The following is a 26,694-nucleotide window of genomic DNA, read 5'->3' as shown; positions in this document are numbered from 1 at the left end:
AAGTTTCCTTTGGAAGATAAGAATGACGAAAATGCAACAAAAAATTATTCCTTAGCATTATCAGTTATGAGAAAGAATTTTAATTATCTTTCCAAATTGGTTCTTAGTTTCATTGAAGAAAGACATAAATATGGATAAATGTTCTGATCTGTCTTTCATTAAATAAACTCGAGTACATTGAAAAATTCATTAAAAGTAATTGAAACCAAAAGAAGTGAACATGATTTGGTCCCCTAATATCTGAATGAATATTTGAAAAAATAGGAATACTTTGTGCTCAAGATCTTTTAAGAAAAGAAAATCTAATATTTTTCCTATATGCCGCGAGATTCACAATCTAATGCTTGAATGTGTTTGAGACTAGGAATCATCACCTTCAATTTTGATAAACTTGGGTGGTCCAAATGATCATGTAAAAGTTTTGGTGTTAGAGTTGAAAACAAATATATTTAGAGACTCAATTTCATAAAAGAAAGGCCGTGTGATTCATATTTTTATCCCATGTTCCTCTATAACAAAGGAAATAGTAGTGAAAGTCTTAGAACAGTTTAAAGAACAAGCCAATTGACAAAGAGATTAAATTGTAAGCACAATGAGGAATGAACAAGACAAAATTTAAATTTAGTGAAGGGGATAAAGAAACTTGGCCAACTCCTTGAGATGCCACTTTGGATCCTTTGGCAACAATCACAAGATGAGGAATTTTTGGGTAAGAAAGGGACGGAAAGGAAGAAATGTTACTAGGAGGAATATGGCCTGAGGCACCTGAATCAAGAAACCAGGGACTATAACCTTCCACAGATTGAGAAATGCATGCAGTTGATACACTTGACATTGAACTAGATTGAACTTAATTGATTGATTTCTTAGATTTGTACCTTAAAAATTCTTGATACTCCTCATAAAATAGTTTATATTCTGATTTTTTGGATATAGATACATGAACAATAAAAAACCATGCAAGGAATAACAATGAAGAAAAAGGCCAAGAGCAGCGGTGACAACAACATATGTTGTTGGAGACAATGAAGAAAAAGACAAAGTGGGATCATATGCGCTCTAATACCAACTTGAATAAATAAAACATTGTTTTCTACCTATGTTGTTGTGCTGTTATTGATGTGTGTGTGTATTAATAAAATAGGCTAGGCACTTATCTAAAACCCTAAAGCTGGGTACACACAAAAGAAATATGAATAAAATAAAGTTACAATTGGCATGTCATGTAAGAATATGAAAATCATGTCTATGTTATGTATGTTTAGTTTAGTATGTTTCTTGTTGGCTATGCTGGTACTTGTTTCTTTATGTGATTAATGGCGTGCCTGGATTTTGATTTGTGGTAGTTTCAATTGCCAAATTTATCAGCCATTATGTTTTTATTGCATCAAATTACTTTATGTACAAAAAGTAGAATGACATGAAGCCTGGAGTATTTATCAAAGAAATGTTTCCTTACAGGGACTGGGGTAGGCGATTCATGAGACTATATTCACAATTCACATCATGGGACAACTCGAAAGATCCTGAACGGCCTCTTGTGATAGGATATGTGTCTCCTGATTATTTTACGCATTCCGTGTCATATTTCATAGAAGCTCCCCTTGTCTATCATGACTATACCAATTATAAAGTGATTGTTTATTCAGCAGTTGTCAAGGTATAGATTATGAATGGATGTGCACAAAAATGCTATATATTTTGTTAATGTATTTGCTCAAATTTCAAAGCTCTTGTCATTTGGCTGAAATGATAGTTGCATCAAATTTTCACCCTACCATCTTAACATTTGTAGTTAAATTTATTTTGTACTCCATGAAAGAAACTGATGAATTATTGTTTATTGGCTTACAAATTCAATGTATGTATTCATATTCCTTTTCACCAGTATTCATGTCAATCAAATATTGAAAGAGCCTATGTTTTATCCCTTAAGGGTGATGTGAGTGTTTGGAAGAGAAAGTTGCTCAATCTTTGTGGATGTTTTTGATCCTCAAAATTGCTTTAGGAATTGTGGTTAAGCAAAGGACGATTCTTGACCATAGCTTCATTTTCATTTTGGATCCTGTTTTCCAACTTTTCAAACTGATGGTCCATTAGCTACTCCCTCTTCTGGTTTCATGTACTACTTTCTATTAGAATTGATCTGAGGTTTCTGTGTTAAAATATTTTATTCCTCTGATATGGACTTGGTTATTGTGGGGTGCCTATTGTTGAGGAAAGTGGGATGTAGTACTTAAGTGCTTAGTTCTCTGTGCTAAACAACTAGATTTTGAGGGTGGGTACCTACTAATTTGATCTTATCAATCAATATCAGAGCTGATTGTGGATGTTTTGGAAAGAGATGCTTATGGTGCGGGGTTTTGAGTAACAAGGAAGTTGAGTGAAGTGTTACTGAATTAAGTGTCAGTGTGAACCATTTGAGACATTACATCTTAGGGGTAGTGACATGATAGGAATTTGGGTATTATGAGGTGCTTAAGTCCTACATTAAATAATATGGGGTTCTTGTTAGAGTATTGAGGTATTTGATTCCCCCTCCTTAACATTAACAATTAGCCTCAAGGGAGTGTGCTGCCCAAGTTCATAGATGCTTAGTATCTTTAGGCAAAAGTTTTTTTATTAAACAGACTGGTATTTCGCTAACTTCAAACAAATTGTGTAAGGCAAACAGAAAAAGATCCTGCATATCACAATAGAATTGTGGTGAATATGAACTATATTAATTGTTAGCCTGTCTATCTTAAGAATTCATGATGACTCTATTGAGGGTGTCTCCCCAAACTGCCACAATTTCATAGACAACATTATAGCATGGGTATTAGATGACTTATGGTGTCCATATCTACATGATTTCTGCATCATTGCTAGTGGTCCAAGTAAGATGGTTTTGTGCTGGAATATACAGTATACCACATGCTGGGTGGAGAGATTGATTGGGTTGGAAGACTACCATTTAATTGTTAGCCTTGGATATAGTACTGCAGCGGTTCTAGTTTTCCTTTCTGTAGTGTCCGTTGTTTCTTTTTTACTGCCTCTCCTCCATTTATGTTGGTGTTCATTCTGTTTATGTGGATTAAATGACACAACTTTCTCTTGGCATTTTGGATTGTTATTTATCAACCGTCTTAGCAGGCCAAATATGATTTTCGTTTGCATACAGATATTTATTGTTAACATTGTATGTTTGGTTCCATAGTTTGTCTTGTCATTAATATCTCCATTTTTTGTGTAGAATTTATAATTGAATTTCTTGTGTTTGTGCAGGCAGATGCCAAAACTAGCCGGTTTAGAGAGAAAGTCGTAAAGAAGGGTGGGTTATGGAGAGATATTTATGGAACTGAGGAAAAGAAAGTTGCTGACATGGTTAGAGAAGATCAAGTTGATATTTTAGTAGAGCTTACTGGTCATACTGCAAACAATAAGCTGGGAATGATGGCATGTCGACCTGCTCCTGTTCAGGTGTTTTGAACATCTATAATGTAGATTATCCCCCTTTGTCTATCAACTTGTAACTTTTCTGATCCTTCCTTACCATATTCCTTGTTACCCCCTATCTCTACTTTGTAGTATGTTGATATAGTGAAAATTCAATTTTTTAGTGTGTAAGTGTTCCATTTTGTGCAAAACAAGTTGTACATTTCATTGTATTTGTTAAAGATGTCACATTGACTAAATATACAACTTAATTATAGTATATAAGTAGGTCTAAACCTCATTTAGTAAGTCGGTTTTGTAGGGTTGAATTAGACTAAAATCCACTTTGTAATATTGTATTAGAGTTTTCCTAGAAAGGTTTTTCGGCTTATCTTGTTACCTGCTATTGGCCCACCCATAAATATCCAATGCACGTTGGACATATCCATTCCTTGGTGTGGTGGGTGTCTTGGAGATCCCTTATTGACTAAAGATATGACCAAATTATAGCATGTAAACGGGTGCAAACCTTACATAACAAGTTGATTTTGTAGGGTTAAGGGTAAGAAGCTTTAGTGGAAGCCCATGGTGCCAAACACTTTGCAACCTCCCTTATGCTACTACCAATTGTTGCTCTTTTTGTCTACATTATTCTACTTATGTCGTCGATACACTTAGCTAACAACATGTGATGGATCAGGTTCTTAGGGTTTGGGGGTGTCTTTTTTTCTTTTCTTACTTTTGCGGCCTAACTCCAGTTTAAGGCTGTCCTATCCATGTTGTATAAGTTTTAAACTTGTTATTTGTGAACAAATATTCATGTACTTGAATTGGTACTTGTAAGATGAATGTGTTAGATGGTAGATTCTTGAATAAAATTGCATGTAAATGATCCTTAATAATATCCAAATTGCATGGTCAATTTGGATATTTATGGTATGATATAATAAACTGATTAAAGCATACTATATGTTAAACTCTAAGAAAGAGAAAAACATTAAACTTGTTATAATCTACATATTTCAAATTATATAGGATCAATTCCTTATTTCTATAATTGTAACTATATCCTTGATTATAATTGATATAGGACTAACTACTTATTTCTAAAATTATAATACTTTCCCGAAAGCTGGAGCATTAAGGTCATATGTGCCCAACATGTTGCAAATATAACATATCCTCAATCTTTGCAAATTAGAGTTAACAAATCTAGTGATGTCTCTAGACTCTAGATTTTCTCTTAATAGGTGTTGTGTACCATTTTATAAAGTCTTCAAATGTTGTTGGAGATGGATAAGGTGAGAACATAGGAGCAACAAGTGACTCAATAGTGGATGGTTGGGCAATATTATGTGGATGAGGCGGTTTCCCGTGTAGCATCCAACATCTATTAATTGTATGTCTAGTGCGGTGACAATGTTCACACTTTGGACGATTTTTAGAATTACCTATGCGAGAGCATCCAAAGTAATTACTATGGGATCAAAGGATGTTTCAGCATTAGACAAAGTATGTGTGTTTGTGGTGGAAAGAGATCATTAAAATTCCGCCCAAGATAAGCACTTCAAGAACCCAAACTTTAAAATTAGCTATTACAGAAGTGAGAATTAAGAACTCAAATACTCCAACCAGCTCATACTAATCGTTGGGGGCAGCATGATGCCACCCAAGATAAGCACTTCAGGAACCCAAACCTCAAAATTTGCTCTTACGAGAATTAAGAACTCAAATACTCCAACCAGCTCATACTAATCGTTGTGGCTGTTAAGCACCCCACAATATCCAAGTGCTTAATATATAAACATATCCATACACATACATCTCACTCCTGAATTTAGGGCTAACAAGGCCATTCTGTAAGTCAAATATGAGCACATCTATGGGAAAATGAATACGAGAAATTAGTTGGATTATTCATATGTATCAGCTACGATACAAATACTCTTTGGTGCTCAAGTCAATTATAACACAATAATAATAATTCGAGAGGAAATAAATCTAGATATATTTGTTCTCTAGAGGGTTTGGCACTTATCTCATCTCTAATTATTATTATTGTGTTCTAACTTGAACATCAAAGAGTATTCCTAGCTAATGTAGAACCTCCCAACATGTTTAATCTAGCTATTTTCTCGTATTCATTCTCCCTTAGATGTTCTCATATTTGACTTACAAATTGGCCTTGTTAGTATGAGATGTTTAGTGGAATGTTTAAGTTTTTTATTTTGCTTACTTAATAAATAGCTTTAAAGAGTGGGTTTCCAAATTGCTTGAATGATTATTAGTATATAAAACAAAATTTATTAATGATATAAATAAACTTTTAACAATTATAGGTATGTCTTTAATCTGCTTTTGTTTTAATATTACATATAGCTTTCTCCATGTTTATAAAGTGGCATGTATTGTTTGTGGTAAAATCTACTCTGCAAATATTTCAATTTTCAATTTGATCTTTGCCAAATTGTAACATATTCCTTGTTATGCAGGTGACTTGGATTGGTTATCCTAATACAACAGGATTGCCTACAATTGATTATAGAATAACTGATTCTCAGGCAGACCCTCCTGAAACAAAGCAGAAGTAGTTCTCTTCTTGAATTTTTGTACTTTCTTGTCATTGATCTGTAGTGCTTCTTCTCTACTACTCTTATTGTTGTTTTTTTTGTAATGGTACTTTTCCCAAATTACAGGCATGTTGAAGAGTTAGTTCGATTACCAGATTGCTTCCTTTGTTACACTCCTTCTCCTGAGGCTGGTCCTATTTGTCCAACTCCTGCTTTGTCAAATGGCTTCGTTACATTTGGTAGTTTCAACAATCTTGCGAAGGTAGAATCACTGCAAACTATTTTATACATTTCTATTTCAATTTTTGATTTCCAATAGAAAATTGTAACAGGTAAGTAGTGTATCCTTTGACTTGTGCTGTTTTACATTTTTAGATTACACCTAAGGTACTTCGAGTTTGGGCAAGGATACTATGTGCAATTCCAAATTCTCGCCTAGTGGTAAAATGTAAACCATTTTGCTGTGATAGTGTGAGACAGAGATTTCTTTCCAGATTGGAGAACTTAGGTCTGGAAGCACTACGAGTTGATCTTCTGCCCCTTATTCTTCTTAACCACGATCATATGCAGGCTTATTCTCTAATGGACATCAGGTAATATCAATTCTTTTCTTCTTTAATTTTTTTTTGGTCCTGATTAAGCTTTTATTTATTTATTTATTCGTACTTATGTTAGTTGTGTTTACTATGCATTTTGTATTATTTGGGATACTACTTTTTCATGTCTCAATTTTTTTGCTAAATGGTGTTTTGGGTCTTTCAAAGTGTATGTTGTCTTCTAGTAAGTTCCTAAAAATATCGAAATTAAATTGTATTCTAAAGTAAGATTTGTCTTTCACTTTAGTCCTTCCTATGAATGACATTTACTAACAAAGATAGGTTGCTGACATGGGATTTTAAGTGACAACCAATAGCAATTTTTGTGTGGTGGAAGACTGGTAAGAGTCCAAGTATGACTTGCTTGAGGAGCCTCAATCTCAACTTTCATAGCTTTAAGCCAACAATCACTCTTGGTAACCTCAACAAAAGTGGTAGACTCAATGATGGTTGAAATAGAAAAGATAAAATGACGAAAGGAAGGGGAGAGACAATTAAAACAAAGATAATGGTGAATAGGGTAGCGAATACCTGGATGAGGTTTGGTTGAGGTGGATGTGAGAGTACAACGATAATCATATAGGTAGGAAGGTGACTCTTAGTGACGGTAGAACGATGAAGTAGGGGCGAAGGACGCGGGGAAGGAGAAAAAGCTTGAGTTGGAAGGTCAAGAATAAGTGTAGGTGGGTTTGTGGGGATATGGGATCTAGATGAAAAGGTGACGGAAAGATTGTGCTATGTGTATTGTTAGGGAGAGGAGATGAAATAGATTGGAAGTGGTACTCATAAAAGAGGACATTAAGGGAAATGGCAATGGTATGTGTATGCAAGTCATAGCTAAGATATCTTAGTGTAAAGTGGTAAGCCTTGAAAAATACAAGGATGGGCTTGTAGATCAAGTTTTTTACGATGGGAAGTAATTGTGGTGATATAATAAACACCTAGGAAAGTAATGTCACAGGGATGACCATGTAGTAGTTTGTGAAAAGGGTAAGTATTGTCCAAAAAGGGTGTGGGTATGCATTTTGTGAGGTAGGCAAGGCAAACCTCCTATGGTAAGTTAGAATGAAACACGAGAGTACAAGCGACATTGAGTAAATGTTGATGTTTACATTCAACAATTTCATTGTTAGGAAGTTTTTATGCAAGTTGTATGATGAAGGATTCCCTTTTGAATGAAAAAGCTCATGAATGCAAAATTCTAAGCCATTGTCAGTACATATGATTTTGATGTGTGTATCTAATTGATTTTCAACAAGATTGATAAAATTAGTAATATGTGTACATGTTTCACGTTTAGTATGCATCAAATAAACTCAAGTGTAGCGTGTGTAATCATTGACAATAGTGAGAAAATAACAACATCCATTCTATTCATGGAAGGCATAGAATATGGTCTCCATATATCCATGTGAAGAAGAGCAAAAACGTGTGTGGTGTGGGAGTTGCTAAGAGGAAAAGGCAATTTAATGTCACGTGTTGCAAACAGAATCTTTATTGCTATTTAAACATGGATATTGTTGTTTCTTAAGGTGCATTCAGTATCTTGACAGGTGACCCAAAGGTCAATAGGAATCACATTGCAGTGGGGGTGTATAATAGTGAAGTTTATTAGGTGGATGATAAGCTGATTACTCCATCTCTCACACCAACTCAATCAATCATCATCCAAGTGTTTGCAACCTGAATGAGACAATGAGCAATTGGAAAAAAGAAGAAAATCAGACTAAAACATGTGGGTGTCTGTGACTCGTTGTTTGTGTGATGAGAGAGTCAAATTTACCTTATAGTGGAGGTGAGTGTGTGGAGCTTGATAAAATGGAACTAATATGAGCCACATTCGATGTTGAATTAGCATTTTGTGTTTGTTGGATTAATGCCAGAGAACAATATCTTGATATTGTTGACTAGAGAAGCAAACGTCTTGGATCTCATTCATAGTAGATTGTTGTTCAGTATCTGAAATTTTCGTTTCACAATCACAACAGCAGTAGTGGATTTGGTTTCCCATTATACAATCAACGGTCTGGAGGAAATCCATGAAATCCATGTTTTCGGTAGCAAACACCAATGGTGTGACCGCTCCTACTACTATGAGCACAAGTTGTGCATCCAGCAGAAGAATTTTACTTTTTTTGGCATCAAAATTCGAAGGATACCATGAAGGCAAAAGAAATCAGAGAAGTGAATGCACAGCAAAGCTCTTCCAAAAGTGCTCTAATACTGTCATAATAGAACAGATGCAGAGAAGGAAAAAGGAGACAGAACAACAATATACTGTCCCATTTATTAAGGAAGAAGAAGGGAGAACGGATATATGCAAGAATAAAGTGAAAAATAACACAGAATTTGCATCACTGTTACTGAACTCACAATGTTACCTGAATTTGCTAGACTTGAACTATGAATGGAAATAAATAATTATTTTATTGATAAAAATGATACCAATTATATTTTCATCATCTTTATTTGTAATTATCAAATATTTTAAAATTAGAAAAAAAATGCTGAAATGAATAGAAAGATTTTAAATATGTCTGGTGAGGGCTGGCAGAGATTGACACGTGGTGTAGCTTTTGGTCATGTGACCACTTGGGTTGGGTCATGCTCCTCAAGGTGCATGTAACCCTTACTTCCTTAGCCATAACGGTAGTGGTGGTCGGAGACAGCGTACAGTGGTGGTCCATTGATAGTCTTGATATCAACTTCAATTTGAATGATAAAAATCAGTGAGCATCAACTAAGCTGATGTAGGTGTGTATAAAGATATAAAAGTTGAGTACAAGTATATCTCAAAGAGGAAGGTTACAGGCTGTTACTTTTCTAAAGCTATGTACAGCAAAAAATGCTTTATGTAAGTTGTACAGTACTATAATAAACATGATTTTAATACTTACAGAATTTTATTGTAAATTATTTTTATTTTCTGCATGCAACACATGCATCTGAAATATCTGAATGTTGGACTAGTCCTTGTGATCAAGTTATATTTATAATAATGAGACTAATGCAATACTTGATGCATGTTCAAATCTTGTCTTATCTCAAAGTCAACTTTCTATTATGTCTTTTAATGTAGTTTGGACACATTTCCATATGCTGGAACAACCACAACTTGCGAGTCTTTATACATGGGAGTTCCATGTGTTACAATGGCTGGTTCGGTGCATGCACACAATGTTGGTGTTAGTCTTCTGAGCAAAGTTGGTAAGAAACTGCAATATTTCCGACTGAATTACTTGTTTTATGTGCTTCTTTGTGAATTGTGACATTCTGGAATGCCTTCAAGCAAGTGAAAACAGTAGCCGCTATATAAGATTTTTTGGCTACTTATGGTCCTCTCTTGGCCGTTGATGTAACACCCCATAAAAACTATATACTTAATATATATATATATATATATATTTCTTGTTCCAAGCCTTTATTTCCCTCTTTTATAGGGATTTCTATACATCATCAAAAACAAGCAAAACATGCATAATCTAAAACTTACAATATATCATGCACTTTCTCACTCTGTCGAGCTTTCTCACTTGCTACATCCTCTACTCGTGTAAACTACGATTGACTAATATTGATTACAACACAAACCACTAAAAGGGTAAGCTAGTAATTTAGAAGTTTTCATAACACAATAAATAAAATTTATGAGTAAATCAATCCACACCAAGGTTGTCAAACTCGCGAGTCTACGTAGACTCGTGAGAGCTCCGTAGACTCGACTTGCAGACTCGTAAGAGTCGACTTTCAACCTGCAATCTGCGACCACCGCAACCCGTGACCACCTGCAACCCGCGACCACCGCAACCACCACACGAACCACTTGCAACCCGCGAACGCTTTGCTCGATTGATCGCCGCACTCCACAGAAGAAGACGCAGTGCACAAAAGACACAAAGGAAAATGAAACGCGAAACCCTAATTTTCCCATTCGGAACGACACCGTTTTGGGGTTAAAAAAACCCAGTTGGACTCGCCAACTCGGACAAGAGTCACGAGTCCACCTTGAGTCTGCACCGAGTCCACCGAGTTTACCCAAAAAACGAGTCTGCTACCGAGTTAACTCGGACGAGTCAACGAGTTGACTCGCGAGTTTGATAACCATGATCCACACAAATCATATTTCAATGTTAATTGTCTCATGTAACAACCTACAAGCATCACTTGCCACATCCCATCAAACTCATAATAAATAGACACTTAATGACTTTCACACACAATGAGTTGAATCTTCAGAGATTTTGCACCGTTTACACTATTGTCTTCTTCGACATTGACAGAGGCAAGGAACACTATCCACTTATGTGACAAGGTTGTCCTATGATTTACAGGACCTAGTTCTAGAAATCTGCATTGACTCTCATCACCCGATACCTTTCTCTAAGTCTAGTAAACAAATGAGGTAGAATAATTGTTTTACATACATCACGAATTCGAATTCAATGCATTTCACCACTGCATAACATGTACTATTACCTCCTTGGTAAACACTATATTCACATCACACCATCAATCTCAATCCACATCAATTACAATTTCACAACAAAAGTCAATTCTCGCTATTTATAATTTCAAGCATTTAAGAGAAACACAAAATATACCCATAATTCAATTTTAATAAACTAAAAGTATGAATAGCAAAACTATTTAAATAAAATAAACCAATAATATTCAACACAATCTTCATATTGTATACTATCCCCTCTTAATTATATTGCATAAAAATTAAAAAGCAACTCATAAAAGCATAGGTCATTACCACCCGACAATTGTTAAAGATAATAATTCATACTGAGTTTCACTCATCCAATCATGGTCAACTATAATTCATAAGAAATCTAAGAGGATAAACTATACCTCTTATGTAGACTTTAAGTTCTAAAAGAACATTTACTTAAAAAGTTAAAAAAACCACAAAAACTTCACCCAAAACTTATAGCTTGACTTTGGCTCACGCACTCAAAGAATTACAACTAGAGTGCTAGACCTCCTTTTTTAATGATTCCAAAGCCATTGTAAAGCTAACATCCAAGGCTACAACATTCATGAAGACCACTAAGCCTAATTAAAAAATATGGATTCACCCAATGCTGAGCAATTTTTTCGTAGTAAAACTCACTTCCTCTTTGCCTCAAATCCATTGGGTGGTTGGTGGGTTTGTTGAGCAGATCATGTTGAAAATTTTTGAGTTTTGCAGAATTCCAAACTTTGCAAACACCCCAAAATTGGCACCTACACAACAATTATAAAACATCTACGTGCCTAATTTGACTATCAAATATCACACCATAACCTGTATAACAGTATAATTCCATGTTACCATTTCACTCAAAAACATCTTATACAATTAATTTCATTAACTTTTCCAAATGAAAACCTAAGTCAATATATTACTATCGAACATAGTTATAAATTTTCAAACTCAATCCAAATTGCAAAACAAATTGAATACATCTTACATCCATCAATAATATAATCACAACCCTTCTTTGCTTTCTAACAACTCATAATATCAAATGTCAATTAAGATAACAATTCAACATAGTGTTATCCAATATTTCTAACTGAATTCAACATCAAATAATCTTCAACCATGCAATGTCCTTGCATAAAATACAATTAATGTGTCTAAGTCTCAGCCTTGTGTTCAAATCTTCTACCTTAGGGTTCTATTAAACATTTAACTAACTTCCCTTACTTGACAACAAGTTATTCCAGCTAAACTCCAACAAGTCCTTTTTAATATAAGAAACTCAAACCTGTCCACAGATTACCCTAAACATCAAATCAAAGATATCAGTACTACTCTAGATTACCGGATATTCATCTTTGCCCGTCAAACCCAACATGCAACTGATCTCCCTAGGCATGCAAACCACTCACATGCAAACAACTTACTCTAATTTATTTTTAATTGGATAGATATCCTCTATGTTTTGTTAGCTTCTCTACGGTAGGTTAAGATCTTGAAAAGGACGAATGATCAATTCAATCTTAGGGAGAAGGTAGAGAAATGGTTGTTTTTGTAAAATGATGTTGTAATAGTTAAGTTCTTCCATTTATTACCTTTTTAACTTAACTAATAAAATATTCATACTTCATCCTTTTAAAATTACTTCTACTCTTAAACATAATTTACTTGGTCCTGATAGTTGTTGTTTTTGTTTTTCATATCAAATAGATAATATATGTTTTATAGAGATTGATTTTAGTTATAATTATTTGTACAACAACTGGTCAATTCTTAGTCGAGTTAAAGGTTATGCAGCTTGTGAATATCAAGTTTAGTGTATCAACAATAAAAGTCGCAACTGGGAAATTCTATGCTGGCTGTTATGAGTTTGATTATAATCCCAAATGAAGAGGTGTCAAAACTTCTTAGGTGCCTAATCCTCATGAGAAAATAGACTGACACTGACTATAACCTTAAAAAGTCATATCATTTGTGATTTCAGATTTGTTGACAACATTAAAACCGTTTTGATCTGATACTAACTTAGCTTTAGAGATGAGTATAAAATAAAATTGTCTGTAGCTTGGTGTGTGGCTATAAGTAAATTAAGAACTAGTCAAAAATCTATTTTTCTTGTAATTAGTGTGCAGTGGGTCTCTTGTGAAATTTGTTAGATGAGATGGGAACTGTTCTCTCAGGAAGACAGACATTGATACCCGATAAATGGTTTTTTTCTTTTATCTAGAATAGTCTGATTCACGGCATTATCTAACTCTGACCTGTTGAATCTATTTAAATAAGAATAATAGCTTGCAGGTTGTTTATGCATTTATTATCATGTCTTTGGGTGAGATGAATTGTGTAATTGAGCATATCTTTCGATCAAGTTTTATGCTTCTTTTTCTTGTGAGGTATTAACGGACTTGTGGCTTTGCCATTAAAACTGCTAAATATCTCTTTTAATAAGTCAGGTCTGGGCCATTTGATTGCCAAAAATGAAGATGAATATGAAAAATTGGCTCTGAAGCTGGCCTCTGATGTTTCGGCACTACAAAAATTGAGAATGAGCCTGCGAGAGCTCATGTCTAAGTCCCCTCTTTGTGATGGTGCAAAATTTATCCGTGGATTAGAGTCAACATATAGACAAATGTGGCGCAGATATTGTAAAGGAGATGTTCCGGCTTTGAAATGCATGGAATTGTTGCAGCAACATGTTTCTACTAGTGATCCAACCAATAATAACGGTGAGTCAACAAGGAACGTAAACTTAAGTGAGGGGAGCCCTGGATCTGTCATGGCAAATGGATTCAGTTTGACACAACCTCTGAAGCCAAATGTTCACAGTTGTGAAGAAAATGGTGGGTCATTGAATCACAACAGCAAGCAAGGTATGGTGGGTTCAAGTTGAATTTCATCTGGGAGTCCGCTGTAGTGATTCTAGTTTGCTCAGCTGTATTACAATAATAGGTGCAGAATTAGGTTGGCAATTGGCGTGATGTATTTGTGTTGCTTCTGGAAGAGCTTTGCATCCACCACATCATGACAAAGGTTAAATTTTCATAGAATGACAATTTTTTTTACTGGGAAAGAAGTGTAAGCCACAGTTACAAAATCAATGTGTCCTCAACTGCTGTGGATACTCCCAGGGGCTGTGCTGCTATAAAATGGCATCCTTCAAATATCTGTAACACATTTCCCCCACCCCCCTCACTAATTACAATAGCCAGTTGAGAGTGTAAATTGTGTAATATTTATTTACTTTTTTGGGGGTCTGGATTTCATTTCTAGCATGGTAGTGTTGGTCAGATCCTGATGCACTGTACCTGTGTGAATGTAATTGGCTTTCATGAGAAAAGCAGGGGTGGATAATTTAAGAATTTTGTGGTCGCATTCGAAAACAAAAATGTGTGTTGATTATTAAGATAGGAATATGAAAGTTCAATTCTGAAGTGGTAAATATCAATTCAAATTAAGAATGAATTAAGGTACGTAAAATTTTACTCCTAGTTACCTTTACTGTTGAGTGAGTCTTGACTTAAATAACTTCTTTTCTTGTTCGATGCATAACAAGTTCAAAAGTTTTCATATTTTCTATAATCATTGAGTAACAATGACAACATCTTCATGCAAGAAAAGTGGAACAGGTAAACAAAAAATCTAATATCGCATCAATGCATAGGGATTAATGTTAAAGATTGACTGGACTTTATCAATTAATTATATGCTTTAAAAGATTAGACTGAATGGTTTGGTTGACTGATTGATTACTTAATTAATTAAAGAAAATGTTTGTCAAAGAAGGTGGTATTCCGATCCCTAACCTCTTCATTAAGCCATTGTTTAATTTCCATTGTTGTGAGAGCAATGTGGGCAGACTAATTCAACCATTATTACATTTGCAAAATTTATCGATGAAATCACTTCATGTACAAGAAAAATTTAAATGACATTTTTTACATGTTTAATCATTTTTACTATTGGATGAAGTTTATTGAGGGTTGTGAAATACGTCAGTCTTTCATTTGATAAATTTTACATCACTTTTTTAACTTTATAAATTTCAACTAATAACCATGAGAAAGAGTGTAGTATTATTTTTCCTAATAAATATAATCATTTTTCTAAGTCAACTAATAAAGAAGACAATAACTTAAATAAAGTTTTTTTGTTGTAACTTCCATAATTTTATAAATTATGTTAGATATCACCATCGGAACTTAACATCCTATTTATGGATTGAGACTTAGAAAGAAAAAAAAATGTCTCATATTTGTTGATCTAAAATTTTACAAAATTTATATTTCTTCTTCTAAAGTTCAAAAGTCTAAACTTCAAATAGGTTAGTGAAGTTTAATTTAAATTCAATTCAAAGCTAAATGCCCAACATTTTTTATAATCTAACCTCTCACTTTGTTTCTTTAGTATTCTAGTAAAAAGCCAAACCAACTCTATTTTTTATTTACACCACCCCATTAGTTGCATTTAAATTAATCTGCATACATCTTATATCCACAGAAAAACATACATATGATTCATTAATTAAAGCCTAGTCCTAATCCTAATCCTAATATAACTAAATTATCACCAACTTATATTTGAAAAAACAAAGAGGTCCTTATAACCACTTATAAAATTCAAAAGAACATTAAAAGTAAAATCTTAAACATTCATTCGAATAATACATTAGGAAATCAAAACAGCTTTTTAATAAAATAATTTCAATATTAAAATGTATTTTTTTTTATAATCGTTTAATAAGCTTTTTGAAAGACAAAGTAATGAACAAGAAAAGAAAGAAGATTAAGTATAATTTGTGGGTGTTTCTACTTGCTTCGGTACGTAAAGGTTTCATATATAACAACTTCACTAAGTTCATTAGGTAGCATCCCACTTATCCTAAATCTACCACTCTTAATTTCTCCCTCTATATATGTTACCTTCAATCATCACATTTTCATCATCCTCTCTCATCTATCCTCCTTACAACATAAACTAAGCTTCCTCTATATTCACCAAAGCCAAACATGTCAACCACCATTGATATCCCAGAATCAAGTAAAGTTGCTAAAGGAAAAGCTGTGGTGGTTGCACCACTAAGGCCAGGAGGATGGAAAAAAGGGGTGGCCATAATGGATTTCATTCTAAGGTTAGGTGCCATAGCAGCTGCTCTTGGTGCTGCTGCCACCATGGGAACAAGTGATCAGACACTCCCTTTCTTCACTCAGTTCTTTCAGTTTGAGGCTAGTTATGATAGCTTCACCACTTTCCAGTATGTGATGACCTTCAAAACCCTGCATCTTTTCTCTGCATTTTCATCACATCTATGTTAATTCACTGAAATCATAAATTTTATCCAATGCACAACACAATGCAGGTTTTTTGTTATTACTATGGCTTTAGTGGGTGGCTACCTGGTGCTATCTCTTCCTTTCTCTGTTGTTGCAATTGTTCGCCCCCATGCTGTTGGACCAAGGCTTTTCCTCATTATCTTGGACACTGTAAGCTCTTCAAAATATTCATAAATTCAGTTCTATTTCAATAATCTTCTCACCAATTCAACCATCTCTCAATACTATGGCTGAAATATATATTTATTCCTCATGATAACAAAATTGTTCAAGTATGATGTTTTGTACTGTTATTATCATCCATAAATATAAATGTACAGTGTCATACTAAAAATTTAATTTTTCAACAAGTTCAGTGTGTAAGCTTATTTACTAATGAGAGATTTTTTCCTTGGTATATGATTTCATTTAGTGAATAATTTCCTAGTTTTGGACTTGCTGATCCAACAGTATATGAATTGCAGGTGTTTCTGACTCTAGCCACTGCTAGTGCTGCTTCAGCTGCTGCCGTAGTTTACTTGGCACACAATGGTGATCAGGACACAAACTGGTTAGCCATATGCAACCAATTCGGAGACTTTTGTGCACAGACCAGTTCAGCTGTGGTGTCATCGTTCGTTGCTGTTGTTGTCTTCGTATTGTTGATTGTGATGTCTGCTTTCGCCATTGGGAAGCCTTGAAGATTAACCTGTGGGGGCTTAAGTTATATGAACTATTACAACTATATATAATATTGTGCATGTTCAATCTGTTTCCCAAGTTTTAATTCCTCGGCTTGTGGGGTTTTAATTTCCTTGAAGTTGTGATCTGCCAAATTCATTACCTGTGTACATTTGCTCATTCTAATGTTTCAAGTTTCAGCCACTTTGTTACGTCGAACTAGCTATTCTCTACTTAACTTTCTCTTTGCGGTTTTTTTCCTCAGCAATAACACCTTGTTCCATTTTTTTCTTGATGTGATCATATGAGAGTTAGAATATTAAAGATAACATGCAAGATTAGTTATAGGTAGTAGGTGTTAAAACTCTGACAAGGAAAATTGTAATTTTCACATCACACATCATGAAAAGTAGAGATATTATAAGGATAAAGACAAAATTGGTATATATAACGAGTTATTTAAAAAAAAAACAGATGACCTTGGAAGAAGAAGCTTGCACCAAGATAATGGTGAAAGCAAGTAAAACCTTAATTTTTTTTTATCAACAAAAAACCTTAATTTTTTTTTATCAGTAAAAATGAATGATAAATATGAGGTATTTCAGGGATACCTCAACCGGTATATATAATATCTACCTTGTGTTCAAAGGACAAACGTCTACTCTCAAGAAAAAGAGATCTTAGAAAAAATAACAGTCCTCGTACAAACCATTGACTCAAGACACCAATTAGAGAAAGAAAAAAAAACGCCTCGCGCTTTGGACACTACCCATGACTAGGCCTTCAACTCTGACATAGCAAAAATTTCGATGGGATCAATCCCGCCACTTATGAAAACCTTCCTGTTCCTGTGTTTTCACAATTCCCCAACCATTGCTATCCACACACCCCCTCATACCTGATTTACACTTTCTGTGACCCTGTTCATCCTAAAGCTTAAGAAGTGATTTTTTGTCTCCCTATGACCCGTCGCAACACTCCCCACCCATTCATAGCACTTAGCCCACACAAGCCAGGCAACTCTACACGTGCAAAAGAGGTGAGACGTAGTTTCCTCCTCCCCGCACAGGCTGCAGATATTGGTGGTAAACCCTAAACCTCCAAAACCCCTCTTATAGATCCCTCTCCACCCCTTGAGAGTCGTCCCTGAGGATTTTGTATGCAGATTTAATCGTGAACACAACTGTCTCTTTGTCTTTCCATACCCAAGAGTCCTCTTTGTCCACCTTTACTCTCTAATCCCCTAAAATATGCATTAGTGATGTTCTTGACTCCATTCCCATTTAAACAAGTTTCTTTTCCACTCGATCTTCCATGACTAACTTGAGTTTTCTGGCCTCTCCCTAATCTGTCATACAAAAGAGTCTTTGTTCAAACAGGTGGAATGAAGTCTCGAAAACAACTCCTTTAAGGTTGTATTGCCCGCCCATCTATCCTCCCAAAACCTGATCTCTCTCCCATTCCCTACCTCCCAAGAGAAGTTAGCCTCCAACTTGTCTCTCCATTCATCAAGAGACCAAACCTCCTTCAGATCCCTCCACCAAAAGAGAATCAGAGCATCTATTTCTTTTACTCTGTAGATCCCTCCAACCTCCATATTTTGAATCCACCACCTCTTTCCACAAACCATGCTTGTCATAACCTAACCGCCATATCCATTTTCCTAACAGAGCAATATTGAAACGCCTTATGTTGACCATTCCAAGCCCCCCTCCTCTTTTGGTGCGCACATCTTTTCCCACGATGCCCACACTATTTTTTCTACTGTCCGCACCCCAACCCCACAAGAATTTCCTCTGAAACCTAACAATTTCTTTCATCACCATAGCCAACATTTTGTACAGAGACAAGTAAAATAAGGGAAGAGAGGATAACACCGACTTAATTAGACAAAGTCTCCCAACCATCGAAATAAACTTGCCTTTCCATCTGTTTAATCTATTTCACACTCTTTCCACCACCTCTTCCCAAAAATTACTTCTTTTGTGACATCCACCTAAAAGCATGCCCAAATATTTAAACGGAGTTTTCATCGTAACACAATTCAAAAAAGCCGCAAAGCGTTGTAGCAAAAGGTTGTTGCATCCTATCCTCCAACACTACTCTTTTGGAAGTTGACCTTTAAACCTGACATTAACTCAAAGCAATTTAGAATGACCTTGATAACGAACACGCTTTGAGCACTCGTTTTACAAAAAAAACGTGTCATCCGCAAACTGAAGCATATTAACCTTGATGAGTTTGCCTCCGATCTCCACACTTTCTAATAATTCCTTTTCGACCGCCTTTCTTACCACCCCAGCTAAACCTTCTGCCACTATGAGGAAAAGAAATGGTGCTAAAGAGTCTCCTTGTCTCAACCCCTTCCTAGGCTTCAACTCCTGGGTAGGGCTCACATTCACTAGCACGGACACCGATGAGGACTCAAGACACACTCTAATCCAACCAATCCATCTCCCATAAAAGCCTAACGTCTCAAGCATATAGTACAGAAAACCCAGTCAACTGAGTCGTAGGCCTTCTCATAGTCAACCTTGAAGAAAATACAGTTGTTCTTTCTCCTCTTGATTTCTTTATGAACTTCATTTGCTACTAAGACGCTATCCATAATCCCCCTGCCTTCTAAAAACGTTGACTGCCTAGCGTTTATGACCTTGTGTAACACTTTCTTCAGTCACAGAGACAAGATCTTTGCCACAATTTTGTACAAACATCCAACGAAAGAAATAGGTCTGAATTCGTTCAAGCTTTGTGGATTTTCATCTTTAGGGATCAAAGATATAAAAAAGGCATTCGTTCCCCTTGGTCATATTCCTTCCTCCTCAAAATCATGAACCGCTCTTATGATGTCTGCCTTCATCTCTTCCCAACACAACTTAATGAAACCGAAGTTGCAGCCGTTAGGACCCAAACTTTTATCGCTGCCACAACTCCACACTGCTTGCTTTACTTCCTCTTCAGAGATCCTTCCTACCAGCAAGACGTTGTCTTCTTCTATAATCTTGTTAAACCCTACATTATCTAGCTTGACACTCTGACGAGCTTCTCCAAAGAACCTATCTTTGAAGTACTCTTTGACCTTGTCCTTCACCGCACCCTGCTCGTCGTACCACTGACCCTTGTCTCTCAACCTGTTCAAATCGTTCCTTACTTTTCATTTAATAGTTGAATGAAAGTACTTTGTATTCAAATCCCCTTGCTTCAGCCATTTGATGCGAGCCTTCTGCTGAAAGAGAGCCTTCTGAGTAAGGTTATTTCTTCTCTGCTCTGATAATAACCACTTCCTCTTTTCCCTTCCCACCTCATCGAACTCACTTTCATCATCTTTTGCACCCAACTTGTGTATTCTCTTATGAATATCCTCCCCCTGGTGAAAAACATTGCCAAAGACCTCTTTATTCCATACTTTTATATTAGATTTCAACATCTTCAATTTCTCTTTGAAAACAAATATCACCTCCTTGAACCTCGTAACTAAGCCATTTGTTGCGAACAAACTCCCTGAATCTGCTGTCCTTATGCCAAACGTCTAAACTTCTGAACGGTTTTGGGCCCCAATCCATAGTAACCGTATTTAACACCAACGCACACTGATCTGACATCAATCTGTCTAACACCTGGTATTTGTTGTCCGACCACCTATCCAACCACTCCCCCGACACTAAAAATCGGTCAATTCTACTCTTTATCAAGTTGTTAGGTTTATATCACATATATATCTATTGACAAGCTTATGTAAGACTAGACTAAGGCCTAAATAACTTAATCTACTTAAGCTTATGTAATTTCGTTATGGAGAATATATGACTCATGTTTCTTTGGGTTTTTAAAAATCCATGCATACCCTTTTTATCAAATTTAAAACTAAAGAACATTTTATTAAATACATATTTATTTATTATAAGTTTGTCTTTTTTTTTTCTTTTTTACTACAAGAAAATTATTAAATAGAATTAATTTTAAAGAGAAAAATTATTATATTGACTAAATCATATATTATTTTATAGATTAAAAAATTACTATTGTATGAAGTAATTTCTATTATTAATAAAAATTTATAAACTAGATTTTAAGTTGATATATGATAATTACTAATGTTTTAGCAATCAATTTTAGAATATAAAATAGTTTGTAACTAAAACTTCGGTAGTTAATTAGATAATAATTTAGAAATTTTGATAAGTCATGTGAAGTGTCCATCTACTCCTTAATGATCGCAAGAGGAGTCGAGTGAAAGTTTCAAATTATCTCATGTGCACTTGAAAGTGTATGTCGTAGTTTAAAATGATATTTTAACTAAGAGTTCAAAAATTTTGTCCAAGCTCTCTCAAGTTTAAAACATGAAGTTCTATCTTCTCTCAAGCTTATCTAATGACGAAGAAACTACATACTTACATCTCTTGTAATCTTCTCTTCCAAAATTTCGAGTATTCCTTTTTATTAAATTTCTTACAATCTCTCTTATTTCTTCTTCTTTAATTTTTGTTGTCATGCTTAGTAAAATTATATAACTAAAGTTAACGTGTATACTATATTCCTAAACCAAACTTTTAACAAATGATATTCCTCGTATAATCAATTTTGATTGCATCTAATTCCAAGTTCTAAATAATAAAATAAGTATAATTAAAATATGCATAAAATAATATTTAAATACTAATAATATGGAAGTGTTGGTAACGAAAATGGGAGGAGAGAGATCTTGGCATCCTTGACCACCACAAAGAATAGAGAGAGTTGGCGAATTTGGTTTGGTTCACTGCTCAATTATAGCAATAAACAAAATTTGTATTTTCAACTTAAACTCACGTACGCACTTTCACATTTTTTTTGTTCTTTCTCCATTTAAAACATCAATTATACAAAAGTCCACTCCTTGATCTCATCATGCCAATTTCATTTAACAAATCCATTTGACCAATCCCTACATATACCTTTACAGCCACACATTACCCTTTTCAATAAAAAAGCAAACAACTTCCAACATAGTTAGAGAATATTATTTCTCTCAAACCTAGCTCCACTTCATTAGTGGAAATGGTTTTCATAACAACTCCTCTCACCTTCATTCACCATTCTCTATATATAAGCTACTTCCATCCACCCATTTGCATCACTCTCAACTCTTCTATCTTCCAATTCAAATATCTCTCAAGTTTCAAACTAAAAAATGTCAACCACCGTGGATGTCCCAGAATCCAGCAATGTTGGTAAAGGAAAAGCAATTGCAGTTGCACCTCCAAGGCCAGGAGGAGGGTTGAAGAAAGGGGCAGCTATAATGGACTTCATTCTAAGATTGGGTGCCGTAGCAGCATCTCTTGGTGCTGCAGCCACTATGGGAACAAGTGATCAAACACTCCCTTTCTTCACTCAGTTCTTTCAGTTTGAAGCTAGCTATGATAGCTTCACTACTTTTCAGTATGTAACCACCCAACTATTTATGCCTTTCCTTAACATGCATATTTATATTCACACTAATGCTTACCAAAATGCAGGTTTTTTGTCATTACAATGGCACTCGTGGCTGGGTATCTTGTCCTGTCACTACCTTTCTCAATAGTCGCCATCATACGCCTTCATGTAGCTGGACCAAGGCTTTTCCTCATCACCCTAGACACAGTAATTATGATCCATAATTAGAAACTACGATTCTGAGAAACATTTTATAAATAACAAATTTTACTACTTATAGTATTAGTTATTGTGTAAGTGCATGGAAATCAATCAAGAACTCATATTAAATCAACTTTTGTTATGAACCACTGGTGTTGATAGGTTGATATAGCAGTAAGAGAATGAGCTAAAATGAAAATAGGTTTTAACTTTAGTGTAGCTATATTAGAAAAGTGGAATTATGACAAGAACAAGTCTTTTAGTGTTTAAATGTTTGATGATTTGAATAAAAGTTACATTGAATTGTTTGTTTATGGGATGCAGGTGTTTCTGACCTTGGCCACGGCTAGTGGTGCTTCAGCAGCTGCAATCGTTTACTTGGCACACAACGGCAATCAAGACGCGAACTGGCTAGCCATCTGCAATCAGTTTGGAGATTTTTGTGCGCAAACGAGTGGAGCTGTGGTCTCATCGTTGGTTGCTGTGGTTATCCTTCTGCTGCTGGTTATTATGTCTGCTTTGGCGCTTAGAAGACGTTAAAAATGATTAAGATTTAATCGTGGTTATTGGTGTAATGTTTGGTTTATTATTGCTGAACTATTCTTCTTTTCTTCTGCTTGAGTTTAATTTCCTTTCATGATATGATGTGTAACCTCATTATTTGGAATGATTTCTAATGTCAAAAGTTTCACCTTTATTTGAGAATTCTTTCTCTATCTCCTCTACCACATTCGATGTGAATTGTTTTTCATTCTAATCCTAGTCGAATGCACCTGTTTCATGCCCTCTATAATCTTTGTTAATACTTTTTTTTTATAAAAAAATAAAAATAAAAATAAAGCAAGGAAACATATTATTGATAATTCAATGTTGAAAGTTACATTTTTTTTCCCTTCAATGCCAAATAACAAAATAAAATTATAATTGCATAAATTTTAAAATAAAGTATCAAATATACTAAGAATACTTTGATAGTTTAAAATAGGGATGGGGCATATATACACAAACGCATTTTTATGAGTATTATCTATATTCATGCTTAGTCAACTATTAGTATTAAGATGTTTAGATAATACTGGTGTATACAAATTTATTCACGATTTCTATATTTGATTGAAAAATTTGTCGATGTCACTTAAAATTCATCAATATCACAAGTAAATTAGCAATGGTTCAAAATTTAAATGCAATTTGAGCGTACGTATAGTTATGTAAATAAATCTGTCACTAATAATGACATTTTTCATAAATAATTTATGTAGGTAAATTATCAATAAAATTATATGCATGTAATATTTTTTCGACAGTACCTATGGAGATACTTCAATATAATACTACATATGGATGTTTCGATACACTACAAGAAAACAAGGATATAGAGTGGGCCAGTGAGTTGGACGCAGGTTGCGTGGGCCAAGCCCACACAAATTGGGTCATATGTAATGCAAATTTGATGTTAGATACAGGCAAGACTCGAACCCAGGTGCAAGAGTCAAATCCAGGTCCTCCCAGTGTCAAAGAAGCTTTAACTACTACACCAAACAAATTCTTTTGTCATAATATGATTTTTATTATACTTATTATTATTATTAATGTGGGGCACATGAAACATGCGTGGGTCGCGGCCGACGCAAGCCGACGCATATGCGTGGGCCGCCGCCGACGCAAACTGAATTTAAAAAAAAAAAAATTAAATTCATAAGTGTGTCCGTTTTGTGTCGAATGTTATTTTGCGTGGATTTTGCGCCATTTTAGTTGACGATATTAGCGTCCGTTGCTGGCCCACGCACTCTGCGACAACGACGCTTCTCACTCTTTTTCTAGGCACTCTACAACCGGGAACCACACCCTACGACGGCAACGCACTCGCGACAACAACGCACCCACGACGACAACGCATCCCGTGACGACAACTTACCTGCGACAGCAATGAACCTGCAATGACAACGCACCCTACAACGGAAACGCACTCTGTCACAATGACGCTTCTTACTCTCATCAAGGCACTCTACAACCGAGAACCGCACCTTACGACAGCAATGCACCTACGACGACAACGAACCCGCAATGACAACGCACCCTGCGACGGAAACCCACTCTGTGACAATGACCATTCTTACTCTAATCAAGGCACTCTATAACTGGGAACTGCATCCTACGAAGACACCCTGCGATGGAAACACATCCTACGACAACGCAGCTTGCGACGACAACGCACCATGCGACGGCAACGCACCATGCGACAGCAATGCACCCTGCGATGCCAGCGCACCCGCAACGGCAACGCACACGCGATGGAAACGCATGTTATAAAACGAATCCTACAACGACAACACACACTGCCTCGACAACGCACCCGCGACGGAGTCGAACTTGCAAGGATTACACACCCTGCGATGGGAACGCACTCTCTGACGAGAATGCACATTGTGACAATGACGCTTCTCGACGCACCTGCGACGACAACACACCCTACGACGACAATGCAATATACAATGCCAACGCACCCTGCGATGGCAAAATACCCTGCGACAACAACGCACCTTGCAATGATAACGCACCTTGCAACGACAACGCATCCTGCAACTGCAATGCACCCGTGACGACAACGCACTCTGCGACAATGACGCTTCTCGACGCACCCGAACGCAACGCACCCTATGAAGACAACGCATCCTGCGACGGTATCGCATTCTGCGTCGACAACGCATCCTGCGACGGTATCGCATCCTGCAATGGCAACGCACCCTGCTTTGGCAACGCACCCACAATGGCAACGCACCCGCGACAGCACCGCACCCGCGATGGCAACGCTTCTGTGACGGCCTTGCACCCGCGGTGGCCACGCACCCTCGACGACAACACACCTTATGTCGACAATGGATCTTGCGACGGCAATGCACACTGTGATGACAACGCACCCTGCAACGGGAACGCATTCTACGACAATGACGTTTCTCACTCTCATCAAGGCACTCTACAACCGGGAACCACACCCTACAACAGTAATGAACCAGCGACGGGAACAAACCCGCAATGACAACGCACCGTGCGACGAAAACGCACTCTGTGACAATACGCTTCTCACTCTCATCAAGGCACTCTAACACCGGGAACTGCACCCTACAATGACACCCTGTGATGGAAACGCATCCTGCGACGACATTGCACCTTGTGACGGCAACGCACCTTGCTAGGCAACGCAACCTACGACGGCAACGCACCCGCGATGGAAACGCATGTTATGACGGCAACGCATCCTGCAACCGCAACACAACCTACGATGACAACGCTCCCTTGCCACGACAACACATCCTGTGACAACCATGCACCAGTGACAACAACTCATCCCGCAACGTCAACGCACCCGCGTCAGAACCGAACCTGCGACGACTACACACCCTGTGACGGGAACGCACTTTGCGATTATGACGTTTCTCGATGCACCTGCGACGACAAAGCACCCTATGACGACAATGCATCCTGCGACGACAGTACACCCTACGACGACAGCACACCCTGCGATGGCACCGCACCCTGCGACAACAACGCACCTTGCGACGATAACGCATCCTGCCACAGCAACACACCCGCGACGACAACGCACTCTGCGACAATGACGTTTCTCGACACACCCTATGAAGACAACACATCCTGCAACGACAACGCATCCTGCGATAGAAACGCACCCTGCGTCGGCAACGCACTCGCGACGACAATGCACCCGCATCGGCAACGCACCCTTTGGACCTGTGGTGGCTACGCACCTGCGACGGCAATGCACTCTGCGATAATGACGCTTCTCATTCTCACCAAGTTATCGACGCACCCGATACACCAACGCATCTCATGAAGACAATGCATCCTGCGACGGCAACGCATTTTGCGACAACCAGGCATTTTGCGACAGCAACGCACCCTGCGACAACAATGCACCTTGCAACAACAACGCATCCTACAACAGCAACGCACCCGCGACGATAACGTAACATGTGACGGCAACGAAGTCTACGACAATGATGTTTGTCGACGCACCC

The 26,694-nt window shown here is 36.6% G+C and overlaps 4 protein-coding genes across 5 annotated transcripts in view; 3 read left to right on the top strand and 1 right to left on the bottom strand.

The window, feature by feature from the left end:
- Nucleotides 1-14,493, top strand: part of LOC137828939 (probable UDP-N-acetylglucosamine--peptide N-acetylglucosaminyltransferase SPINDLY) — a 31,965-nt gene extending 17,472 nt beyond the window's left edge. For both annotated transcript variants that reach the window (XM_068635705.1, XM_068635706.1), the window contains exons 12-18: nt 1,462-1,660; nt 3,268-3,462; nt 5,910-6,004; nt 6,114-6,249; nt 6,363-6,580; nt 9,663-9,790; nt 13,508-14,493. In XM_068635705.1, the coding sequence (XP_068491806.1) occupies nt 1,462-1,660; nt 3,268-3,462; nt 5,910-6,004; nt 6,114-6,249; nt 6,363-6,580; nt 9,663-9,790; nt 13,508-13,944 (1,408 nt within the window). In that variant the 3' untranslated portion in view covers nt 13,945-14,493. The remainder of the gene's footprint in view (nt 1-1,461; nt 1,661-3,267; nt 3,463-5,909; nt 6,005-6,113; nt 6,250-6,362; nt 6,581-9,662; nt 9,791-13,507) is intronic.
- Nucleotides 14,494-15,980: 1,487 nt separating this feature from the next.
- LOC137828938 (casparian strip membrane protein 2) lies at nt 15,981-17,256 on the top strand. The gene is made up of 3 exons (XM_068635703.1): nt 15,981-16,305; nt 16,411-16,534; nt 16,849-17,256. Exons 1-3 carry the CDS (start codon nt 16,061-16,063, stop codon nt 17,062-17,064), a joined length of 585 nt encoding a protein of 194 aa, XP_068491804.1. The 5' UTR covers nt 15,981-16,060; the 3' UTR covers nt 17,065-17,256.
- Nucleotides 17,257-19,850: 2,594 nt separating this feature from the next.
- LOC137829316 (uncharacterized) lies at nt 19,851-20,607 on the bottom strand. The gene is made up of 3 exons (XM_068636123.1): nt 20,512-20,607; nt 20,224-20,411; nt 19,851-20,175 (listed from the first exon to the last, which is right to left on the bottom strand). The coding sequence occupies exons 1-3, from the start codon at nt 20,605-20,607 to the stop codon at nt 19,851-19,853; spliced, it is 609 nt and encodes a 202-aa protein (XP_068492224.1).
- A 1,546-nt stretch (nt 20,608-22,153) lies between these two features.
- On the top strand, nt 22,154-23,362 carry LOC137828936 (casparian strip membrane protein 1). Its single transcript, XM_068635702.1, has 3 exons — nt 22,154-22,462; nt 22,540-22,663; nt 22,982-23,362. The coding sequence occupies exons 1-3, from the start codon at nt 22,215-22,217 to the stop codon at nt 23,195-23,197; spliced, it is 588 nt and encodes a 195-aa protein (XP_068491803.1). The 5' UTR covers nt 22,154-22,214; the 3' UTR covers nt 23,198-23,362.
- Nucleotides 23,363-26,694: the final 3,332 nt, after the last annotated feature.

The sequence above is a fragment of the Phaseolus vulgaris genome, chromosome 7 (genome assembly GCF_000499845.2).
Source record: "Phaseolus vulgaris cultivar G19833 chromosome 7, P. vulgaris v2.0, whole genome shotgun sequence".
Taxonomy (NCBI): domain Eukaryota; kingdom Viridiplantae; phylum Streptophyta; class Magnoliopsida; order Fabales; family Fabaceae; genus Phaseolus; species Phaseolus vulgaris.
The sequence above is the reverse complement of the archived record's forward strand: the minus strand, read 5'-3'. Positions and strand labels throughout refer to the sequence as shown.